At 41.7% G+C, this 20,589-nt stretch overlaps 1 protein-coding gene across 14 annotated transcripts in view; it reads left to right on the forward strand.

Annotated features, from left to right (window-relative positions):
- Positions 1-20,589, forward strand: part of LOC140731261 (dynamin-1) — a 239,995-nt gene that overhangs the window by 111,144 nt on the left and 108,262 nt on the right. For 12 of the 14 annotated variants that reach the window (XM_073052829.1, XM_073052818.1, XM_073052819.1 and 9 more), the window contains exon 11: positions 19,542-19,628. In XM_073052829.1, the coding sequence (XP_072908930.1) occupies positions 19,542-19,628 (87 nt within the window). Of the gene's footprint in view, positions 1-4,977; positions 5,117-19,541; positions 19,629-20,589 lie in introns of all 14 variants that reach the window. The other 2 variants (XM_073052824.1, XM_073052827.1) reach the window with 1 other exon arrangement.

A 20,589-nucleotide genomic window follows, 5' to 3' on the forward strand; every position in this document is an offset into this window, starting at 1 on the left:
TGAGAAGTGCAAATCAAATTTACAATCACATCTTAAGAAACCCCTCATAGGTTTCGTTGTCTCCATTTTTTTTCCCAAATGAGGCCAGTTGGCCATGTTACTGCACACTAAGCCCAAGCACTTGTAAACAGCTGTTTATGCCCGACTGTATCAGCTGGAAATGACATGGCATGCTTTCCTTGATGTGATGACAGTAGGACACAGGAATGAAGTGGGGCAAGCAGAAGCCTAAAGTAGGCCTCAGATTGGAAGTAGCTAACTCTGGAAGGTCCAAGCCCTGGAGAGAAGAAACAGGCTAGGCTGTGTGGAAGCATGGCTTGAGTTCTGGTCGTTAGTGTTCTGCCAAAAGCTGTTGGAGCAAATGCCTTGCACATCAAGTGGGAGAAAAAGGACAGAGAAGGCATCAGGATGCTCTAATTCTTTTGGATTTCCAGATTTAAAATCAGGCTGGCTGGTGGAAAAGCAGGTGGATGGCCTTTGTTACATTATTGAGCCAAAAACCTCTTTCAGGAATCTTTCAATTGACTCTTGTTTTCAGCTGATGCTAATTTTGGGCTTAAGATGGCACGTCACTTCCCCTGTAAGTGTGGTGGTTTCCTGGTATTCACTAGGGGAGATGAATGCTGGCACCAGACAAACAAGTATTTAATGGTCATTTTTATCCCTGACTAATGGAGAATTCAGGCGTCACAGATCTTTATTTGCCTAACAGGGTGGTTTTGTCAATACGGTCAACAGGTCCTGTGGTCCTCCAACTGGGATTATGCTGTGGTATGCACAGTGGGACCAACCCACCACCAATATGTCCCCCCTTCCCCATCTTGACCTAACCTAATTCCCAACGTTCAGTTTGAGTTGAGTTCAGGTAGTTCTTAATTCCTAGGGGATCCAAGTACAAATTGTTGCCCCTCTGAGACATATTGAATGTGCATTCTTGATAGGTTATGGATGAAAACAGTTACAGATTTAATGGAGCAGAGGGCTGACAATTCAAACTAAAGAATGAGAGGACAATGGTGCAGCAGATAACCAATGTTCCATCACCTCTAGAACCTTAATTCACTGGAATACAACAGCAGCACAACTGGAACAGAAAGTAATGCACACGCACGCAGACCCTGATTCCTGGAATTTATTTTATTCCAACAGCCTTTTGAAAAATGTTATTTAATCTGCTTCCACCAGTCCTTTATTCACACATTTAATTTGTCATTTTATTTTCCAGTTCCTTGCTCATTGTTCTTCTTATTTCTTTTTGTAATGATCTACTATATGCTCCTACCACTAGAAATGGCCTCCCCGTCAGCCCCTCTGTCAAAAAGTTCAAAGTAGAATTTATTATCAGAGTACATACATTCACCATAGAACCTTGAGATTCTTTTTCTGTGGGCATACTTAGCAAATCTATAGAACAGTAACTGTAAACTGTAAACAGCAGGAACTGTTAACTCTAAACAATCTATGCCAACACAGATATAAATAAATAGCAATAAATATTGAGCATGAAATAGCAATATAAGAATCCTTAAATGAGTGTAGTTATCCCTTTTGTTCAAGAGCCTGATGGTTGAGGGGTAGTAACTGTTCTTGAACCAGGTGATGTGAATCCTGAGGCACCTGTACCTTCTACCTGATGGCAGCAGTGAGAAAAGAACATGGCCTGGGTGATGAGGGTCTTTGATGATGGATGCTGCCTTTCTACGTCAATGTTTCACGTCAATGTGCTCAATAGTTGGAAGAGTTTTACCTGTGATGTACTGGCCAAATCTTCTACCTTTTGTAGGATTTTCCATTCAGAGCCATTGCTGTTCCCATACTAGGCCATTATAGAGCCAGTCAGCACACCCTGTGTTGTTTTGACAAATAGCACAAGTGCTTCTGTCCCAGCCCCGTTGGATACTTTGGGTAGTTCCAGGTGTACCTCTTGTATGAGTTGTTTCCTCAAGCACATTTAGTCAGACGATAAAGGAAACCTGTGTCGCAGCTTCTCTAAGTGAAGCTCCAAGCATCAGAGTATGAAGAGTGGGGAAGTGGATAAGGTTTCAGAGCATGTGGAGTGGAAGGACAATAGAAACTTTTGGATTTTAGATGGAAGACCATGAGGCCCCTCCAATTTTTAACTCTTCATTAATATTAAAAATCACTGGATTATAGACCCACACAGCACAGAAACAGGCCATTTGGACCATTAAGTCTATGCCAACCATCAGCAAATCATTCACACTAACCTTACATTCACTTAATTTTTAATTTTCATCAATTACACCAAGATTCTATACTTCAACTTTTCTTTATTGCAACACAGGGGCAACTTACAGTGGTTAACTAACCCACCAACTCAGATATCTCAGGTGCTCACAAAGTAAGTGTGCAAATTGAACCTGAGTCTGTGGCACTGTGAGGCAGCAGATCTGTGAGCTGTACCACCTCCTGTGCACCTCTCCAACTCGGGGAAGGTGACTCAGCATCTACCCTTTTGTGTTGCCCCTGTAATAATTATTCAAAGAAATGGGTGAGCCAACAGGTATGAGATCATGTATTTTGAGGGTCCTGATTAAGAATTAATCAAATAAAGTCCAATCTTAATTGTAGACATTGAAAGACTCTTTCATTGACTGAGAGTACACAACGCCCTGTGCTTGTATAGCATCTGTTGATATATAATTGACCATCCTAGGAGGTATTGTAAGACTAAGCAAACTCTGAAACAGGACTGGGTTAACTGCTGCAGTTTGGATTAGATGACCAAAAGCCTGTCCAAGACAGATGTTAATGGGAACATAAAAACATTAGTAATAGGAGCAATGGTCTCCTTTACAAGTCAGTCATATCAGTTTGATTTTACCTTCACTTTCCTGCCTGTCCCTAAAATCCTTCATTCTCCCATTTTTCTCTGGAGTCAAGAATTATAAGAAGTCACAGTCTTTTGAGAGTCTCCCTCAACTCCTTAAATGGGTTCTGAAACTGTGCCTCCTAATCCTAGATAGCCCCAAAGGGGAAACATCTCAACATCCTTAACATCAATCCCCTCATTCTTCTAGACGCCAAAGGGTATAGGCCCAACCCTCTTAACCAAAGGCAACATTTTCATCCCAGTAGTCAAACTCTTAAAGGAGAGTGAGGTGTAGAGTCCAAATTCCAAAGTAGACATCTAATATCAGTTTTAGATGTAATTGACTGAAGTTTATGATAATTATTAGGGAATATACCTTTTATATAAAAGTCTGTTACTCCAGAGTTTCAAATTTAATCTTAAGACGTATTAACACACTCACAAAGGAGTATACTATTATACAGTCTCCCGAAGGAATATACACAGACCCTTCTGGAATCCTGAATGGTCAGTAGCCACCTTTTGAAACTAGTGGCCCTGTTTCTCTAAGTTACCCAAAACTGCCTCATAGCTGGTCCCTTACACAAATACACATGCTCACATAACACACTTTTATATCTACCAGTTCAGCTCACTGCTGTGTCCTTTTAAACTTTGTGATTCAGTGGTCATGGATATTAGCAGATCTAAGTGTGGGTGCTACTCTTGAAAATACTCACCCCCTTAAATTGCTTAAGTCACTGGCCACACAATTGTTCATGAATATATCCCAGATGAGTCCCCAAATGTGACTGCCATCGAGGTCACCAGAGAGACACTGGAGCTGGTGATATAGAAGTGTTTATTCAGCACAACAAGCAGGTATTCTCATAGAGACATTCTTGATAGAAGCTCAAAAGAACATCATATTTTTATACCCTTAGAATCAAAGGTAACAGTAGGTGATTCATTACAACTTCAATAGTTACAATGACATTGTTCACTTCAATATTTTGAGTTGACAATGCTTCCTTTGAATTACATACCAACAGTGGCAGACATCTCTGAATGTTCAAACAAGCTTGTCACCAAGTAACCCACACAAATAGTCTAAAAGCTTCTGAAGACAGAGAGCCACACACCCAAAATTAATGTTGTCAGGACTGTACACAAATATCCCGAGTACACAAAAACTATCTATTTCCTAGTTTGTGACCATGCTTCAACATCACTCAGGTCTGCCAACTTGAAATCAAGTCAGAATGGTACAAGTAACTTAGCCCATGTTGCCTGGTTTGACGCAGGCCAACTAACACAACCCCAGTGCCTTAACGTTCGGCTCATGCATATGCATGCGACTCATAGTCACAATTTTGCAAACCATATCTCCTAGTCAATAAGCTTTTAACTTCGGGTTACTGCTTGCAATTTACAGTAAAAACTGAAGACTGGTTCTTGTTTGAATTAATATCTGCAATATTCACATAACTCCTAGCAACACATAACTGAATTGTCAGATTTACAATCCAGGTGGGGAGAAACAAGCTGATTTTGTTCAGATGTAAGAAAGAGAGGGAGCTAAGTACTGTGAGCAGTTTCCCCTATCTTTGACCAATCAGGGCACTGATTTGTAGGAGTTGCTCACCATCAAACACTGATAGTACAGATAGAAATAATGCAGCAACTGTTGTCACTGACCTGGCTTTTGATCACAAATGTGCCATTTTGGAGCAAAAATTGACCAGCTGGTTCTCAAAATGCTCTCTCCACCTGTCAAAGTCCAAAGCAAACTAACTTACTCAGTATTATTGAGAACTGTTTCTCGTGCTTTTGTTATGACTGATTGGATTTCTGGCTTCTATAAATTAGCTCTTAAAGCTGTATTATCTCTCTGTAGACAGCTTAAGGACCCTAAAGATATCATCCATACAATGCTCAATGTATTGAATACTTGTTTGTCAGATGTAACTTGCGCTCTCTCCCACCCCTTCTCCCACACCACCCCATCCTCACCTTCAGTTTGAAAGCCTTAAAGGTAACCGAGGTCTTACTCTTCCTTTTGCTTTATGTCCTCCCCATGTTTTCATCCCCACTCCCTGCTATTCCCCACCTTCTTTCCTTGCCTCCAACCCTTGTTGTCATTTTCCTCCCATGATGCAATGCAGAACTGGGCTCTTCACCCCTGACCTTGCTTTTGAGGCTATAGTGAAAAAGCAGATCCAAAAGCTGAAGGAACCATGTTTGAAGTGCGTAGATATGGTGGTGAGCGAACTCACTGGCACCATCAGAAAGTGTACTGAAAAGGTAAAAGGTCAAACCCTTTCTTTGAACCCTGCCTTTGCTACATTAATTTATTTAACTCAAAATTAAACTGATGCCTTTTTCATTCTAAGGCAATGCTGACTAAGATATATGTAGAGCATGAGCTTCCAATTTCAGTTTGCTACTCAAAAGAACGTCAGCTGTTGCATTGGAACCTGGGTTGACTTTGGGATATGTTAACAAGATGAGGCTCTAGATTGATTTCAGAACATTGGCAGAGGTTAACAGTCTATGAAGTATGAAAGTTCCCAGTTTATTCTTTCTGAATCATCAGACATTTGTTACATTTTTGTATAGAAACTAAATTATCAGAACTAACAGGGCTGTGATAAATGGAACCTGTGAAATTTTGCCAAGAATTGACCTTTGATATCTCATGTCTTTTGCAAATGGAAATTTGTTAAAGTTTCTGAAGGCCTTTTGTTCTCCACTTTCTGACTTCTTCACCTTATGCCCATTACTTTTAGAAGAAAAGAGAGAATATTTTCTTGATACCCAAATATTCAATTATAGTATTACACATAAAGTGCTGGAGGATCTCAGCAGGCCATGTAGTATCTATGGAAAAGAGTAAATAGTCAATGTTTTGGTCCAAGACGCTTCATCAGGACTGGAAAAAAAGAGATGAGAAGTCAGAGTAATAGGGTGGGTGGGGGGAGAGGGGAGGAAGAAGTACAAGGTAGTATGTGATAGGTGAAACCTGGAGAGTGGGAGGAGTGAAGTAAAGAGCTGGAAGGTCAGTTGGTGAAAGAGATAAAGGGCTGGAGAAGGGGGAATCTGATAAGAGAGGACAAAAGGCCATGGAAGAAAGAGAAAGGGGAGGGGAACACCAGAGGGAGGTGATGGGTAGGTAATGAGATAATTTGAGAGAGGGAGACCGGAATGGGGAATGGTGAAAGGGGGGCAATTACCTGAAATTGGAGAAATCGATGTTCATGCCATCAGGTTTGAGGCTATCCAGATGGAATATAAAGTGTTGCTCCTCCAACCTGAGTATGGCCTCATTGCGGCAGTAGAGGTGGTCATGGACTGCCATGTTGGAATGGGAAGTAGAATTGAAATGGATGGCCACCAGGAGATCCTGCTTTTTCTGGTGGACGGAGTGTAAACGGTCTCCCGATCTACATTGGGTCTCACTGATATACAGGAGGCCACGCCAGAAACACCGGATACTATACACCCAACAGACTCACAGGTGAAATGTCACCTCACCTGGAAGGACTGTTTGGGGCCCTGAATGGTAGTGAGGGAGGAGGTTTTAGGTCAGTTTTAGCTCTGGTGGCTGAGGTGCTTGACAGAGTGGGGCCATATTATGAGAGAAAACTTTGGCTGGAATAAAAGTCTATGCAGAGAGTTTGGTTGATGTGGGTAAGTCATACAGTGAGGGCAGAAAGGACAACAGAGTTAATGTTTCACATTTCTTCAGTAAGTTCAGATGTCCAGTGTCTACAGGTTTTTGATTTTTACATTACAGTGCCAGTGTACAGTGCTTGTCCTCCAGAACAGACTATTGAATGTGGGAAATGTTGAAGTGGATTGATGCAGTCAGAGAGGGTATCTCCACTGTGGAGGATATCTCTCCTGTGAGGCAATTCATTGGATTTATAAATTCTAAACAGTCCACACGAGACCCAAATTAAATCTTCTCCTTGTTCTGACTGATCTGTGACATGAGGCCTCTGAAGGACATTCCAATGAATGAGAAGATTGTTAGCTCCAGTTGGCTGCTCATTTGTAGGGTTGTTCGTTGAGCCTTGTGGTTGGATTGCAAATGTTACATCACCAGTCGAGGTGACATCATCGGTGCACAGTTGAGTGTTGTTCCTGCCGAACATCAGGTGACGTGGGTCTGGATCCTAATAGTTTATCCATAGTAGTAACTTTGCACTCTTGTGAAATCTTCAACTCTCATAGAATGTCAAAACACCAGCTGTGAAGGGTGTTAACAGCCAATGATTTGTAAGCATTTTAAATTATATTGTAATCCAATTCTTCATTTTCCTCAGAGATCTGAACTACATCCACTCAGGGTTCAGTGGGCGGCCCTCCTATGGTTGGCTGAGCATTCAAGTCATGTGGAGCCCTAGTCTATGCTTGCTTGAGTTCAGTGCTGGGAGTTTTCCCAATCATTCAAGGCAGCTTCTGTCATAGGACAGCTCAAACTGTTGCTGTTCCTACTGTGGGAGTGGATGTAAAGACTTCCAATCCTATACTCGAAGACAAGTAGAATAGTTTTTGTTCCTAATGACAACTTTGTTATTTCCTTTCCTTTGATTTTCAATCAGTTAGTGGAACCAAATGCAATTGTTTTTCTTTCAGACTCCTTTCACACTCAACTTTCTTCTGCTAATTGTGTCATGGATAGTTTATTACTTGCCTTAGCAATAAATAACTGGTTACACATTATTTGTCTGAGATGTCTTAATTTTTTTTTAATTAGAGAGATTAATTAAAATCTTCAGAAATACAAAAACAAAATACTGAAGATAATAAACAGAGAAAATCTGCAGATGCTGGAAATCCAAAGCAACACACACACAGAATGCTTGAGGAACTCAGCAGGTCAGGCAGCCTCTACAAAAATAAACAGACAGTTACCATTTCGGGCTGAGACCCTTCTTCAGGACTCAATGAAGCTGTTTGAAATCTGATTGAAAAACAGTGCTGCATTTACTCAATGGGTCAGGCAGCATCTGTGGAGAGAGAGAATAGTTAGCATTTCAGGTTGATGACCTGGTAGAAGTTGGAGGTGAAATGATTATACAATAAAGAGTCAGAGGGTGGAGGTTTTGTGCGAGGCAGGAAGAGGCCATCAGTGACGTCTTCGATGAGGTGGAGGGCTGGGAAGCTGAAGAGTAAGCAAGCATTGTTGCGCAAGGTGAAAGAGGGTGGTCTGGGGAGAACGACAGGAACCACAGCTGGGGTTTGGTGAACAGTTAGCATGCCAATCATCTGAAATCACCAAAGGAAATCTGGAATAGGGATAAAGTGCTGAAAACATCCCTGAGGTGGAAGTGTTGAACTTGATGTCGAGTCTAGAAGACCACAATGCAACTTGGAAAATGAGGTGTGGCTGCCTGTGCTTACCTTGAGATTGCATCATCACAAACGATTATTTAAAGGTTCCTCATGTCTCAACAACAGCAATAAAAATGTACCTTCCTTGAAATGCAAACGTTCTAGCTGGAAGACTAGCGGGCTTCATTTTGTCTGCCAATCGCATAATACGATGCTCTTACCCCAGGCTGCCTACACCAGTGATTACTACTGGGTGAGACTGAACCCACTTGGAAGTTAGCCTGAGCGTTTCTGTATGTACCAATGCACTTGACTTTTACTGGGGCATGAATGACCACCCGGGTTGAACAGCACATGTTTCTTCCACTAACATAAGAAACTTGAGCATTTAAGGCAGTGTTTGGAAATGAGGTGGCGGTTCGTGGGTTGGCAGCGTGACTTTGACATCCTGCACACTGTGTTGGCCGGCCTTACTTCATGAAGAAAGTGATTCAGCAGCGCTCCCTTCACCCGAACGTGGTCTGTTTACACAATTCAGCTCTGAGCTGGGATACTGCACTCACAGTAGCTCAGGAGTACTGCCAACATGTGCATTGAGGAGCACTGTGAGCCTCCTCCGTGCTTTCCTTTATCTCTTTGCTAACCTTTTCCGTAGCTGGGGTGTGGTCATCATAGGGAAGAGCCCTTGAAGCTCTGACAAGCTTCCTTGCAGTCAGTGCATCTCTGATGCAGCAAAGGTAGGCTCTGCACACAGCCTCTGCTAGCAAATGCATAGGTTCTACTTCAGCATGTTTCTGTGTGCAGACTGATGTAACAATCTCACAATTTTTTTGAAGAGTTTTGACTGGGTGTTAGCATTATATGCGGCACTTGTTTAAAAGTTGGTGAAATCCCGTTTTTTGGCTTTTTATTCTCTTTGATATTTTCTGATCTCCATTGTCATCAGAATCAGGTTTATTATTACTGACGTATGTTGTGCAATTGGTTGTTCTGCGCAGCACTTTTATGTGTTGTGTGCAATATGTAAAAATACTATAAATTACAATAAGAATAAATTTTTTAAATGATTAGATAGAGCAAGAGAGAGCAAAATAGTGAGGTTGTATTAATGGATTCATGGACCATTCAGAAATCTGATGGCAGAAGGGAAGATGCTGTTCTTATATGTTGAGTGTGTGTCTTCAGGCTCCAATGCCTCCTCCCTCATGGTATTAATGAGAAGAGGGCATGACTTGGATGATAATAGTCCTTCATGATGGATTCCACCTTCTCAAGACATCACTATAAGTATTAATTAGCCAGTTTTAATTCCAATCCGGGCAGCCATTCATGACATTTAACTTCCAGCCCTGATGCACAGTTTCTAACTAATACGTTGACAATTCCTTTCCTCTCACAGATGCTGCTCAACCTACTAAGTTCCTCCAGCATTTGCAGTCTGCCTCAGAACTTTTTACTTTTCAATGAGATTCCCTTTTAAACTCTAGTGAGTAAAGGCCTGTCCTTTTCCTCGTTAACGATCCACTACTGAGTAAAATTCTTCTCAGATTTCCATCTTTTTAATTATTTGTTTTACACTTTCCTTTATTTCTGTGTTCTCTTCCTCTCTGATATTACTTTACTCCATTATTTTTCCATTTTCCTGATCTCTTGCTTCCCTTGTCTGTCAGCATTTTAATTTGATCACCAACTTTTAAAGTAACAGCCTTGTTTTTCAAGATTCAAGTACATTTATTATCAAGGAATGTATAACTTACACAATCTTGAGATTTGCTGGCTCACAGGTAGCCCACAAAGCAAGAAATCTGAAAGGACCCAATTAAAAGGGAAAAAAAAAGAGAATTTAAAAGACCAATGCTCGATACCCATGAGAAAGAAAATAAAACACAAATCATGCAAACAATTGAAATGAACAACAACATTCTGAACCAAAATTGAATCCTCAGATCTGAACCCCAGAGCAGCCTGGAGTAAGCCCAAAGCCTCACTATCAGTTCATCATGTTAGCGGGCACAGAGCACAGCAATCGGGGCAGTCTTCATAGCCTCAGTGCCATGGAGATGACCATTACAGAGATCAAGCGAAATCTGCTCTCGTCCCGACTGACACCCTGCCTTCTCTGTCTGTCGGATGTGGCATTTAAATTGATCCAGCAACAGAATAGTGAAAGGCTTCGTGTCCTGGAGAGAGGAGTGGAGATCGCAGAGAACGAGCAAAATTAGCTCTCGCCTCCGATCTCATGACCTAATCCCTTTTGAACCTTTGCGCTGTCTCTTTAAACCTACTCCCTCTAGCTGCAGACACCCAGACCATGGGAAACAGACTGACTATTTATCCAATCTATGCCTCACGTAATTTTATATGTCTGCTTCATGTCACCTCTCAGCCCCTGTAACTCCAGGGAAAATACACCAAGCCTATCCAATCTCTTACAACCAGAAGTCCTCCTTCTCTACTGGTGGGGATCAGCTAGATGCAGAGTGGCCCCCTGAACTTCCATTAAAATTAAACACATTTACGATGATTAAGCAGGATACTGCATTGATGCCACAGCTTGGTGTAGTAGTTAAGTTTAGTAACTCAGAGGTATGGGTTAACAATCCAGATGTTTGAGTTCAAATCCCACCAAGGCAACTGTGGAATCAAAGTTCAGTTAATATTCTGGAATTTGGAGCTCGGCTAGTCTAAGTAATGGTGAATGCCAAAACTTCTGAATTGTTGTAAAACTCAATTAATTTATTAAGGAAGGAATTCTGCCATCTTCACCTGGTCTGGCCTTGGTGTGACTCCAGTCCCACAAGCACAATTGACTCTAAATGCTCTCTAAAACGTGACCCTGGAAAGCAGAGCTAGCCATTCAATAAGGACTGCAAATGATTGAATGAAATAACAGAGAGTGAGCCTGCATTAAGAATTGGGAAATATTAATTCCATGCTTATTTCTGGTTCTTCACATTTATTTCTGAAGTGTCATGTGACATTGACCTTTTCAGGGCAGTTTTGTGTAATTGTGGAAGTTTGACCAGACGCTCATGGGATGATTCATGCCGATACCCCAGGGAATCCTGGTGCTGACCCCTTCTTGGAGTGTTGTGGCAAAACTTGGAAAAAACTTCACAACTTGCCCATCCCTTGGTGTAGCACTGAATGGGGATTCCGATCCATTGGGTCAATCACGTACTTTAATGTTGTCACCTCTCACAATTCCTCCCATTATGTCCCCTGCATGAGCTCCTGACCCCTCCCCCATCAGCTCAGTGCAAACTCTCATTCTCCCAGTGTTCCTTCTCACCGTATCTCCGTTCCACTTTGACTGTCAATCAGTACCAGTCTCATGCTGTCCAGCCTCCCAAACAGCTTCAATTCCAGATCCCATCTTGGAAGGGAGTGTAGGTTTTGCTAACATAAGGCATATCAGAATCTTAGAGCTTAGAAAAATAGAGGGCTATGCGCTAGGGAAATTCTAGGCAGATTCTGGAGTAAGTTACATGGTTGGTACAACATTGTGGGCCGAAGAGCCTGTAATGTGCTGTAGATTTCTATGTTCTATGTTCTAGAATCATTGAACCCAAATATCTCAAGTCTAGTATTTTTCCCATCACAAACTTACAGTGGAATGTGTGGTTAGATGAGAAATTCTGAGAAAAATGTCAAAAATGCAGTTGTCTGCATGATTTTTATTTATTTTTTCTCTTGCGCTTCGAGGATTAGTCTTTTATTTTTATTTTTATTATTTTTTTTCTTTAATTGGATTCTTTTGGGTTTCTTGCTTTGTGGCTACCTGTGAGCAAGTAAATCTCAAGGTTGCATAATTTCTACATTCTTTGATAATAATTGGATCTGAATCTTGAATCACGCATTTTCTTTGTCATGGTAGATTAAACAATCCAAGATGACCAAAAGATTTGTTAGAGTAGATATAAAGCCATTTTATCTGAGTTAATTCATTTGCAAGGGGTAGAACCGTGAGGTTCTGGCATCGTGAGATCACATTGGGCAGTGGGAATCTGAATGTCTGCCCCAAGTATTGTCCTATGATGTCTTGTGAGGAAAGGTTGAATGAGCTATTGCTAACACAAACAACAGAAAATCTGCAGATGCTGGAAATCCAAAGCAACACATGCAAAATGCTGGAGGAACTCAGCAGGCCAGGCGGCATCTATGGAAAAGAGTACAGTCGGTGTTTCGGACTTTTCTCTTTGGAGCAAAGGAGGATAAGAAGTGACTTGAGATCCAACCAGAGGTCACAGGATAAGGGTGAAAGGTGAAAAGTTTAAGAGGAACATGAGGTGAAACAACTTCACTCAGATGGATGCAAGAGTGTGGAATAAATTGCCAGCACAAGTTGTGCATGTGAGCTGGATTTCAACGTTTGAGAAGTTTGGATAGGTACATGGATGGTAGAGGTATGGAGAGTAATGGCCCCAGTGCAGGTCAATGGGAGTAGGCAGTTTCAATGGTTTTGGCATGGACTAGATGGGCTGAAGGGCTTGTGTCTGTGCTGTACTTCTCTCTGACTTGATAGAGGTGTATAAGGTGATCAGATGGAATGGACAGCCAATGTCTTTTCCTCAGGGTGGTAATGGCTAATATGAGATGGCATAATTTCATCGTGATTGGATGAGCGTATAAGGGGGATTTCAGGTAGGGTTTTTTCACACAGAGAGTGGTAAGTACCTGGAATGGCGATAGAGGTAGATACATTAGTGAGATTTAAGAAACTTTTACATAGGGACATGGATGAAAGCAAAAAGGATGGCTATGTGGGAGGGAAGGGATAGATAGATCTTGGAATAGGTTAAAAGGTTGGTGCAATAACATGGGCCGAAGGGCCTGTACTATGCTGTAAGTGGGCGAGGAGACCTACGACCAGTTATGAGTGTCAATTCTTCAATTTTTAGGCAAGGTGCTGGGGCTGAGCAACGTATAAATTAAGAACAATGCAATCAGCTGACAGAATAGGGGCTGAATACCCTTTATGTTCCCACCTGCTGCTCTGCTCTGCATTTTATTAATAGATCTAATTTTGGGTCCAATTCATTAGCAGCACTTTTGCTGTAATGAGGAACTTGAGATCCATTAGTATCACTTAGAAAGGTCATTGTATGTTATCAATGTGGCCTCAGAGGTAACATCTTCTGAGAAAAAAAGCACTTTAAACTAGTATACACAGTAATTGACAGGGTCCTATCCTTGTGACCTTGCTGTACAGATAAATTGACACCTGGGGTGTTTAACCATCTTGTTCTGCTGCAGTTCTAAGGAGAACAAAGAGACTGAGGTTTTATCTCTGCTTTGTACAGTGAAGGGCTCTAACAGCTTTGGAAAGGAAATAATAACCTTCAGACTTTTTCATTGCAGTTGACAAATAGTAAGTGCAGTTTTCTTTCTGCATGGTGAGCCCAGGGTGTCTGTGCTGTGGTGTTCTGCTGGACAGTCTCATTCCAAATTAAATATAACTCTAGGGCTTAGGAGGGTACGGTAGGATAAATCTGGAGAGGAGTTGAGCTTTTATCAACAGACTGTTGGTGTTAGAAGATGAGAGTGCAACGCATTTCCTTTTGTTTCGATATGAGTGATTTCAGTGGTTTTCCATGTTGGAAATAGACACTCGAAGGCCACTTTATTGGGCACTTCCTGCACCTAATAAAGCGGCCACTGAGTATATGTTCCTGATCTTCAAGGTTCGATGTGTTGTGCATTCAGAGATGCTGTTCTACAAACCTCTCTTGTAACACACGGTTACTGTTACCGTCCTGTCAGTGCTTCGATGGTTCAATTTAATATCAGAGGATTTATACAGTATACAACCTGAAATTCTTACTCCTCACAGGCATCCACGAAACAGAAGAAAAACCCCAAAGAGTGTATGACAGAAAATGTTAGAACTTCAAAGCACCCCCCTTCCACACACAAGCAGCAACAAAAGCATCAACCCCCCCACCACTTGCTTCAGTAAAAGCATCAACTCCATTCTCCACCACCCACCATGCAAGCAATAGCAAGCAAGAGTCCATCAAGGAAAGCTCGAATCAGTCTGGCCTCACTCATGAACAAGGCAATTTGTCTCACAGGATGGCTGCTCACTGGATTTTCTGTTTTTTGTATCATTCTCTGTAAACTCTAGAGCAGGGGCAGGCAATCTTAAGCACAAATGATTTTCTAGCATGCGTTATTCATTAATTTGAGGCAAAACATAACTAGATCTATTCAAATGGATAATTCCCATATTTCAACTTTTTTGGGCATTTATCTGGCCCACCGTCCGCTCATTAATACGTGATCCGGCCCACAGAGGCAAAAAGGTTGCCGAGCCCTGCTCTAGAAACTAAGTTTCAAGAAAATAGCTAAAAGATATAAAGAAATAAAATAACATCTAACTTATAACAAATTATATATTTAAATGAAATACAGAATAAATTAGAACACTGTCAATGCTACTCCAGTACTATAAAACTATTTATTAGTTCCTAATAGTTATCAATGGAGAAATTCATCCTGTGTACACAGTGGTGTTCTTTCGATTCATTGTAAATTAACACAATCGATACAGATAATGGACTGCCTTCATGCAATGCTTTCAATGATTGTATCCTCCAAATCTTTATTTTCATTATAACATTCAATAACATTGTTGATACCTTTAAATTCTTCATAGTTTCTAACTTGTTGAAATGGTGAATTAATTTTATTTTCACTCCTGGCTGTTTTTGACATCTCTCAAACCTGAATATTAGAAACTGCAGTGAGCAAAACGGTTCTGAATTGTCTTACTGCTTATTTTTCACCCATATCAATGACAACAATCTCTGCTTTTTGAACAGAAGCACACACAACTGATGCTATTTAAAAACAGTTCACTCTAAGCACAGTGTAGTGTCTAATGGCCACACAAATGCACGTGAACATGATATGATAGAATTCACCCAGCAGTTTGAGAGGGAGAAGTTAAAGTCAGGTTATCAGTATTACAGTGGAGTAAAGTGAATTGGAGAGGCATGAGAGAGCAGCTGGCTAAAGTTGATTGGAATGAAGGGAACACTAGCAGGGGTGACAGCAGAACATCAATGGCTAGAGTTTCTGGGGGCAATTCAGAAGGCGCAGGGGAGATGATCCCAAAGATGAAGTATTCTAAAGTGAGGATGACACAACCGTGGCTGACAAAAGAAGTCAAAGACACCGTAAAAACAAAATAAGGCATGTACTGTAGTATAGAAAAAATCAGTGGGAAGTTGGAGAATTGGGAAGCTATTAAAATCCAATAGAAGGCAACTAATAATACCATTAGATGAAATATGAAGGTAAGCTAGCCAATAATGTAAAAGTGGAAACCAGAAGTTTTTCAGATATACTGTATAAAGAGTAAAAGAGAAGCAAGAGCAGATATCGGAGCACTGGAAAATAATGCTGGAGAAGTAGCAATGGGGAACAAAGAAATACCGAATGAATTTAATTAGTATTTTGCATCAGTCTTCTCTGTGGAAGACACTAGCAGGATACCAGAAATTTGAGAGTGTCGGAGAGTAGAAGTGAGTGTTGTTGCTGTTACTAAGGAGAAGGTATTTGGAAAGCTGAAATGTTTGAAGGTAGATAAGTCACCTGGACCAGATGGACTGCACCCAGGGTTTTGAAAAAGGTAGCTGAAGGGATTGTGGAATTATACTAGCAATGATCTGTCAAGAATCACTAGATTCTGGGATGGTTCTGGAGGACTAGAAAATTGCAAATGTCGCTCCACTGTTTAAGAATGGAGAGGGGCAGAAGAGAGGATATTATAGGGCAGCTAGCCTGACTTCAGTGGGTGAGAAGATGTTGGGAGTCTTTTGTTAACGATGAGGTTTCGGGATATTTGGAGTCACATGATAAAGTCATCTTGGGTTCCTTGAGGGGAAATCTTGCCTGACAAATCTGTTGGAGTTCTTTGAGGAAATAACAAGTAGGATAGACAAAGGAGAATCGGTTGATGTTTTGTACTTGGATTTTTATAAGACCTTTGGCAAAGTGACACACACGATTAACAAGATAAGAGACCGTAGTATTACAGGAAAGATACTAGAATGGATAGAAGATTGGCTGACTGGCAGGAGGCAAAGAGTGGGAGTAAAGGGGGCCTTTTTTGGTTGCCGGTGACCAATGCTGTTCTGCAGGGTCGGTGTTGGGACTGCTTTTTTCACATCATATGTCAATGATTTGGATGACCGAATTGCTGGCTTTGTGGCCAAGTTTGTGGATGATACGAAGATAGGTGAAGGGGCAGGTAGTTTTGAAGAATCAGGGAGTCTGTAGAATGACCTAGACAGATTAGGAGACTGGGTAAAGAAGTGGCAGATGGAACATAATGTAGAGAAGTGTATGGTCATGCTCTTTGGTAGAAAGAATAAAGGCATTGACTATTTTCTAAACAGGGAGAAAGTTCAAAAATCTGAGGTGCAAGTGACTTGGGAGTCCTCATGCAGGATTCCCTAAAGTTTAATTTGCAGGTTGAGTCGGTGGCAAGGATGGCAAATGCAATGACAGCATTCATTTCAAGAGGACTAGATTATAAGATCAAGGATATAGTTCTGAGGCTTTATAAGGTCCATGCTTGGAGTATTGTGAACAGTTTTGGGCCCCTTATCTAAGAAAAGGTGTGTTGCCATTGGATAGGGTTCAGAGGAGGTTCATGAGAAAGATTCCAGGAATGAAATGATTAGTTATGTGGAGCACTTGATGGCTTTGAGTTTAGAAGAATGAGGGGGAATCTCATTGAAACCTATTGAATATTGAAAGGCCTAGACAAAGTGGATGAGGGATAGATATTTCCTGTAGTGTGGAAGTCTGGTACCAGAGGGCACAGTCTCAGTATAGAGGGACATCTATCTAGAATAGAGATGTGGAGGAATTTCTTTAGCCAGAGTGTAGTGAATCTGTGGAATTAACTGCAGCAGGCAGCTGTGCAGGCCAAGTCATTGAATAGATTTAAGGTGGAGGTTGATATATTCTTGATTAGTCAGGGCAACAGAAGCTATGGGGAGAAGGCAGGAGAATGGGGTTGAGAGGCATAATGTATCAGCAATGATGGAATGGTGGAGCAGACACGATGGGCTGAGGGGCCTAATTCTGCTCCTGATGGACTGACACAATTTAGAAACAGATTGGCAACAGTCTCCTGTCTCAATTAAAAGGCATAATGTCCCAAATAAATGAAGAGAATCCCAGCTTTCTCTCAAATATGTTTTGTTCATTAAGCGTTGTCCCAACTAAACAGCTGCCCCGATTAATGGATCAAGCGAAATCCACTGTATTAATGCAGTTAATTTAATGACAGAAGGGCAGAAAATAATTTTCACTGGGCAGCTGGTAAACTGTAACCTGACAAAATTACTTCGGTGAGATGGCAATTTCTTTGTTTTAACTATTCTAATCGCTCTATTTAAGTGCCAGCAAAGGGTAGCCAAATGAAAGTGTTTGTCCTTGATTAATTTTTGAGATTGTGTTCCACAATAATCTATCACATATAACAATCATTTCATTAAAAGTTGGTGTTTAACCTCAAAGCATTAATCTCAAGGTATTAACACTGTTCAGAGTTACTAATTTTAGACTATATATTTGTAGAAGTGGGAAAAAAGATAGTTATATTTCATTTGGGATCTTGCCCTGTAGAAGAGGAAATAATCTTCTTCCTCACTTGAGCAGAATGAAACCCATTATGGAGAATGTCTCTCCTAGCAGAAGGTCTCAGCCTGAGATCTTTCTGGATTGTGTCCACTCTGAAAGTCCTTGGTAAGAGATCAGAACAGATTCCAATGCATGAGCGAGAGAACTGAAGAGGCTTAGCATTTTGGACAGGAGAGAGAGAGAGAGAGAGAGAGAGTGAGAGAGAGAGAAAGAGTGTGTGTGTGTTAGTGAGTGTGTGTGCATGTGTGTATATCTACAAGTGTGTTTTTGAGAGAGTGTGTGCTGTGCATATGTGCACGCCTTCTGACTACCCTTTTTATCTGTTTTTGGAACTGCAGAAACAGTTTGGGGGTGGGTGTAAGCAACTCCAGTCCAATTGACATCTAGTAACTGACCTGATGGGTGTGCTGAGAAATCCAGCAGTTATCAGCTTGGGGCAGTGTAGAGGAGCCCAGCTTTGCTGTTTACCTGCTCACCCCTCACCCCCTGAATGCAAAGGAAGGGAACTCCTTCATTCTGTAGCCTCATTTATCTCATTGAGTTCCAAATGGCGAGGCAGGCATGAAAACAGACTCTGTTTATGGAGTTAGGACCAAACTAAAATCTCATCTGAGGCCAACATTGCCTTTGTTAAAATCTGTGTGCTGCTATTCTTCCACCTTGTGTACTAACCTGTTCGTCTCCTGTTTATTCCCGCTCCATTGTACTCTGGAGCTTGCATGGCTGCCTGCTTGCATGCTGATACAATGTGTGTGTGGGTTTGTGCGTGTATGTGTATGTTTGTATTGGAGAAATGACCCACAGAGAACCCTGGGAGTGCATATTGCTGTACAATACTGTATTGGTGCAGGCAAATCAATCCCTAGATAGGGTTGATAAAAGCAAAGTAAATGAGGTTTGTTTGACCTTCTGGGCAGCCTGGCCAAAGAATGTGAACCTCTTCAAAAAAACAAAATGTAAATAGTTCTACTTTCTCTTTACTGCTTCAATTACCCAGCTGTGTTAAAACAAAAACAGTACAGCATAGGAACAGGCCCTTCAGTCTGCAGTGCTGCTAACCCTCTTGCCCATTCTGCAGCTAAGGTCCTATGCAAGCAACCTATACAATACCCTCACCTCACCTCGTTCCCCAGTGTCATGGGTGTTGGCTGCTGGAAAAATGGCTGCAGAGGACGAGGACGGAGAGGACCCATCCTACTGTGCATCTTCACTTAAAGAACGGAGCTCACTGAGGTCCTTGACCCAGTGACATTGACTCTTGTCCCACCATCCCAAGTACTTCATCAGGCAATCCCCCTCCACTCCGTACCCCCACCTTCCTGGGTTAAGAAATGCCCTCCTGCAGCCACTTCTTGCATTGCAGAGAACTGAGGTTGATAAGAGGGATGATTAATAAAGTATATGTTTGTTGATTCACTGAGCTCCAAACTTTTCCTGGTTGACTGAAACAGCAAACACTGTAGTTTTATCCATTCTCCAAGTAGCTTCCATAAAGCAGCACAAATTCAGTTCTTGCATGAAGTATGAATTGGCTGTCTCTGTCCTCCTGCAAGCCCAAAGTATGTCTGATGGTGTCAGTGGAGTCTTGGCTGAATTCGACCTGACTAAGGGTACTCGCTGGCTTCTCACAGTAATGTACCGCAATGTGCTCTTTTAGATGTTGTGTGTTAGTGGGGTGGGGAAATACTCTGAGCCGTTTTCCACCTGTCCACTCGATTCTTTGTTACAGCTGGGCCAATATCCGCACTTGCGGGAAGAAATGGATCGGATCGTGACCACTCACATCCGAGACCGAGAAGGCAGGACAAAAGAGCAGGTATGGACTGCGGAATAGCCACTGTCAGTTTTCGTTACTTTGCTGTGTCTTGTATTACGTAAGGTGGGTGATTAGATTAAAAACAATTCAACACTGTATGAGGTGACTTGGCCCATTGTGCCTATGCTGGACCCTCTGAAAGAGTCTTCAAATAGTCCTATGTCCTTGTTCTTTCCTCACAAGCTTTCAAACGTTTGTTTTCCAAGTACCAGAAGAGCATAAGATATAGGAGCAGAATTAGGCCATTTGGCCCATCGAGTCTGCTCTGCCATTTTATTATGGTTGATCCATTTTCCTGCCACCTGCCCGCATCCCTTCATGTTCCGACTAGTCAAGGATCTATCAGCCTCTGACTTGGTCTCCACAGCCACCTGTGGCAATGAATTCCACAGATTCACCACTTTGGGGCTGAAAAAATTCTTCCTCATCTCCATTCTAAAAGGACTCCTGTCTATTCTGAGGCTATATCCTCTGATTTTAGGCTCCCCTACAATAGGAACCATCCTCTCTACATCCATTCTATCGAGGCCTTTCAACATTTGTTAAGTTTCAATGAGGTCACCCCTCATATGACAAGCCTTCAACCCTGGAATCATTTTCATGAACCTCTGAACTCTCTCCAATGTCAGCACATCCTTTCTTAGATAAGGGGCCCAAAACTTCTCACAGTACTCCAAGTGAGGCCCCACCAGTGTCTTATAAAGCCTCACATTATTAAATCTTATCCTTTCACTTATTCTGTATTAAATCTGCTTCCATCACCCTTTCAGGCTGCGCATTTCAGATCAGAGTAACTTTCCATTTGGAAAATATGTTCCCTTAATCTTCCTTCTGATATTTTTGGCATCTATCTTAAAGTTCCAGCGGGGTGGAATTGAGTTGTGAACTGGATTATCAGTAAAAGGGCAGCAAATGCTGACTGACCAGACCCTCATAGCTGCCCCATCGCTCCCTGTACCAG

This window comes from Hemitrygon akajei, chromosome 7 (assembly GCF_048418815.1).
Source record: "Hemitrygon akajei chromosome 7, sHemAka1.3, whole genome shotgun sequence".
In the NCBI taxonomy this organism is placed as follows: Eukaryota; Metazoa; Chordata; class Chondrichthyes; order Myliobatiformes; family Dasyatidae; genus Hemitrygon; species Hemitrygon akajei.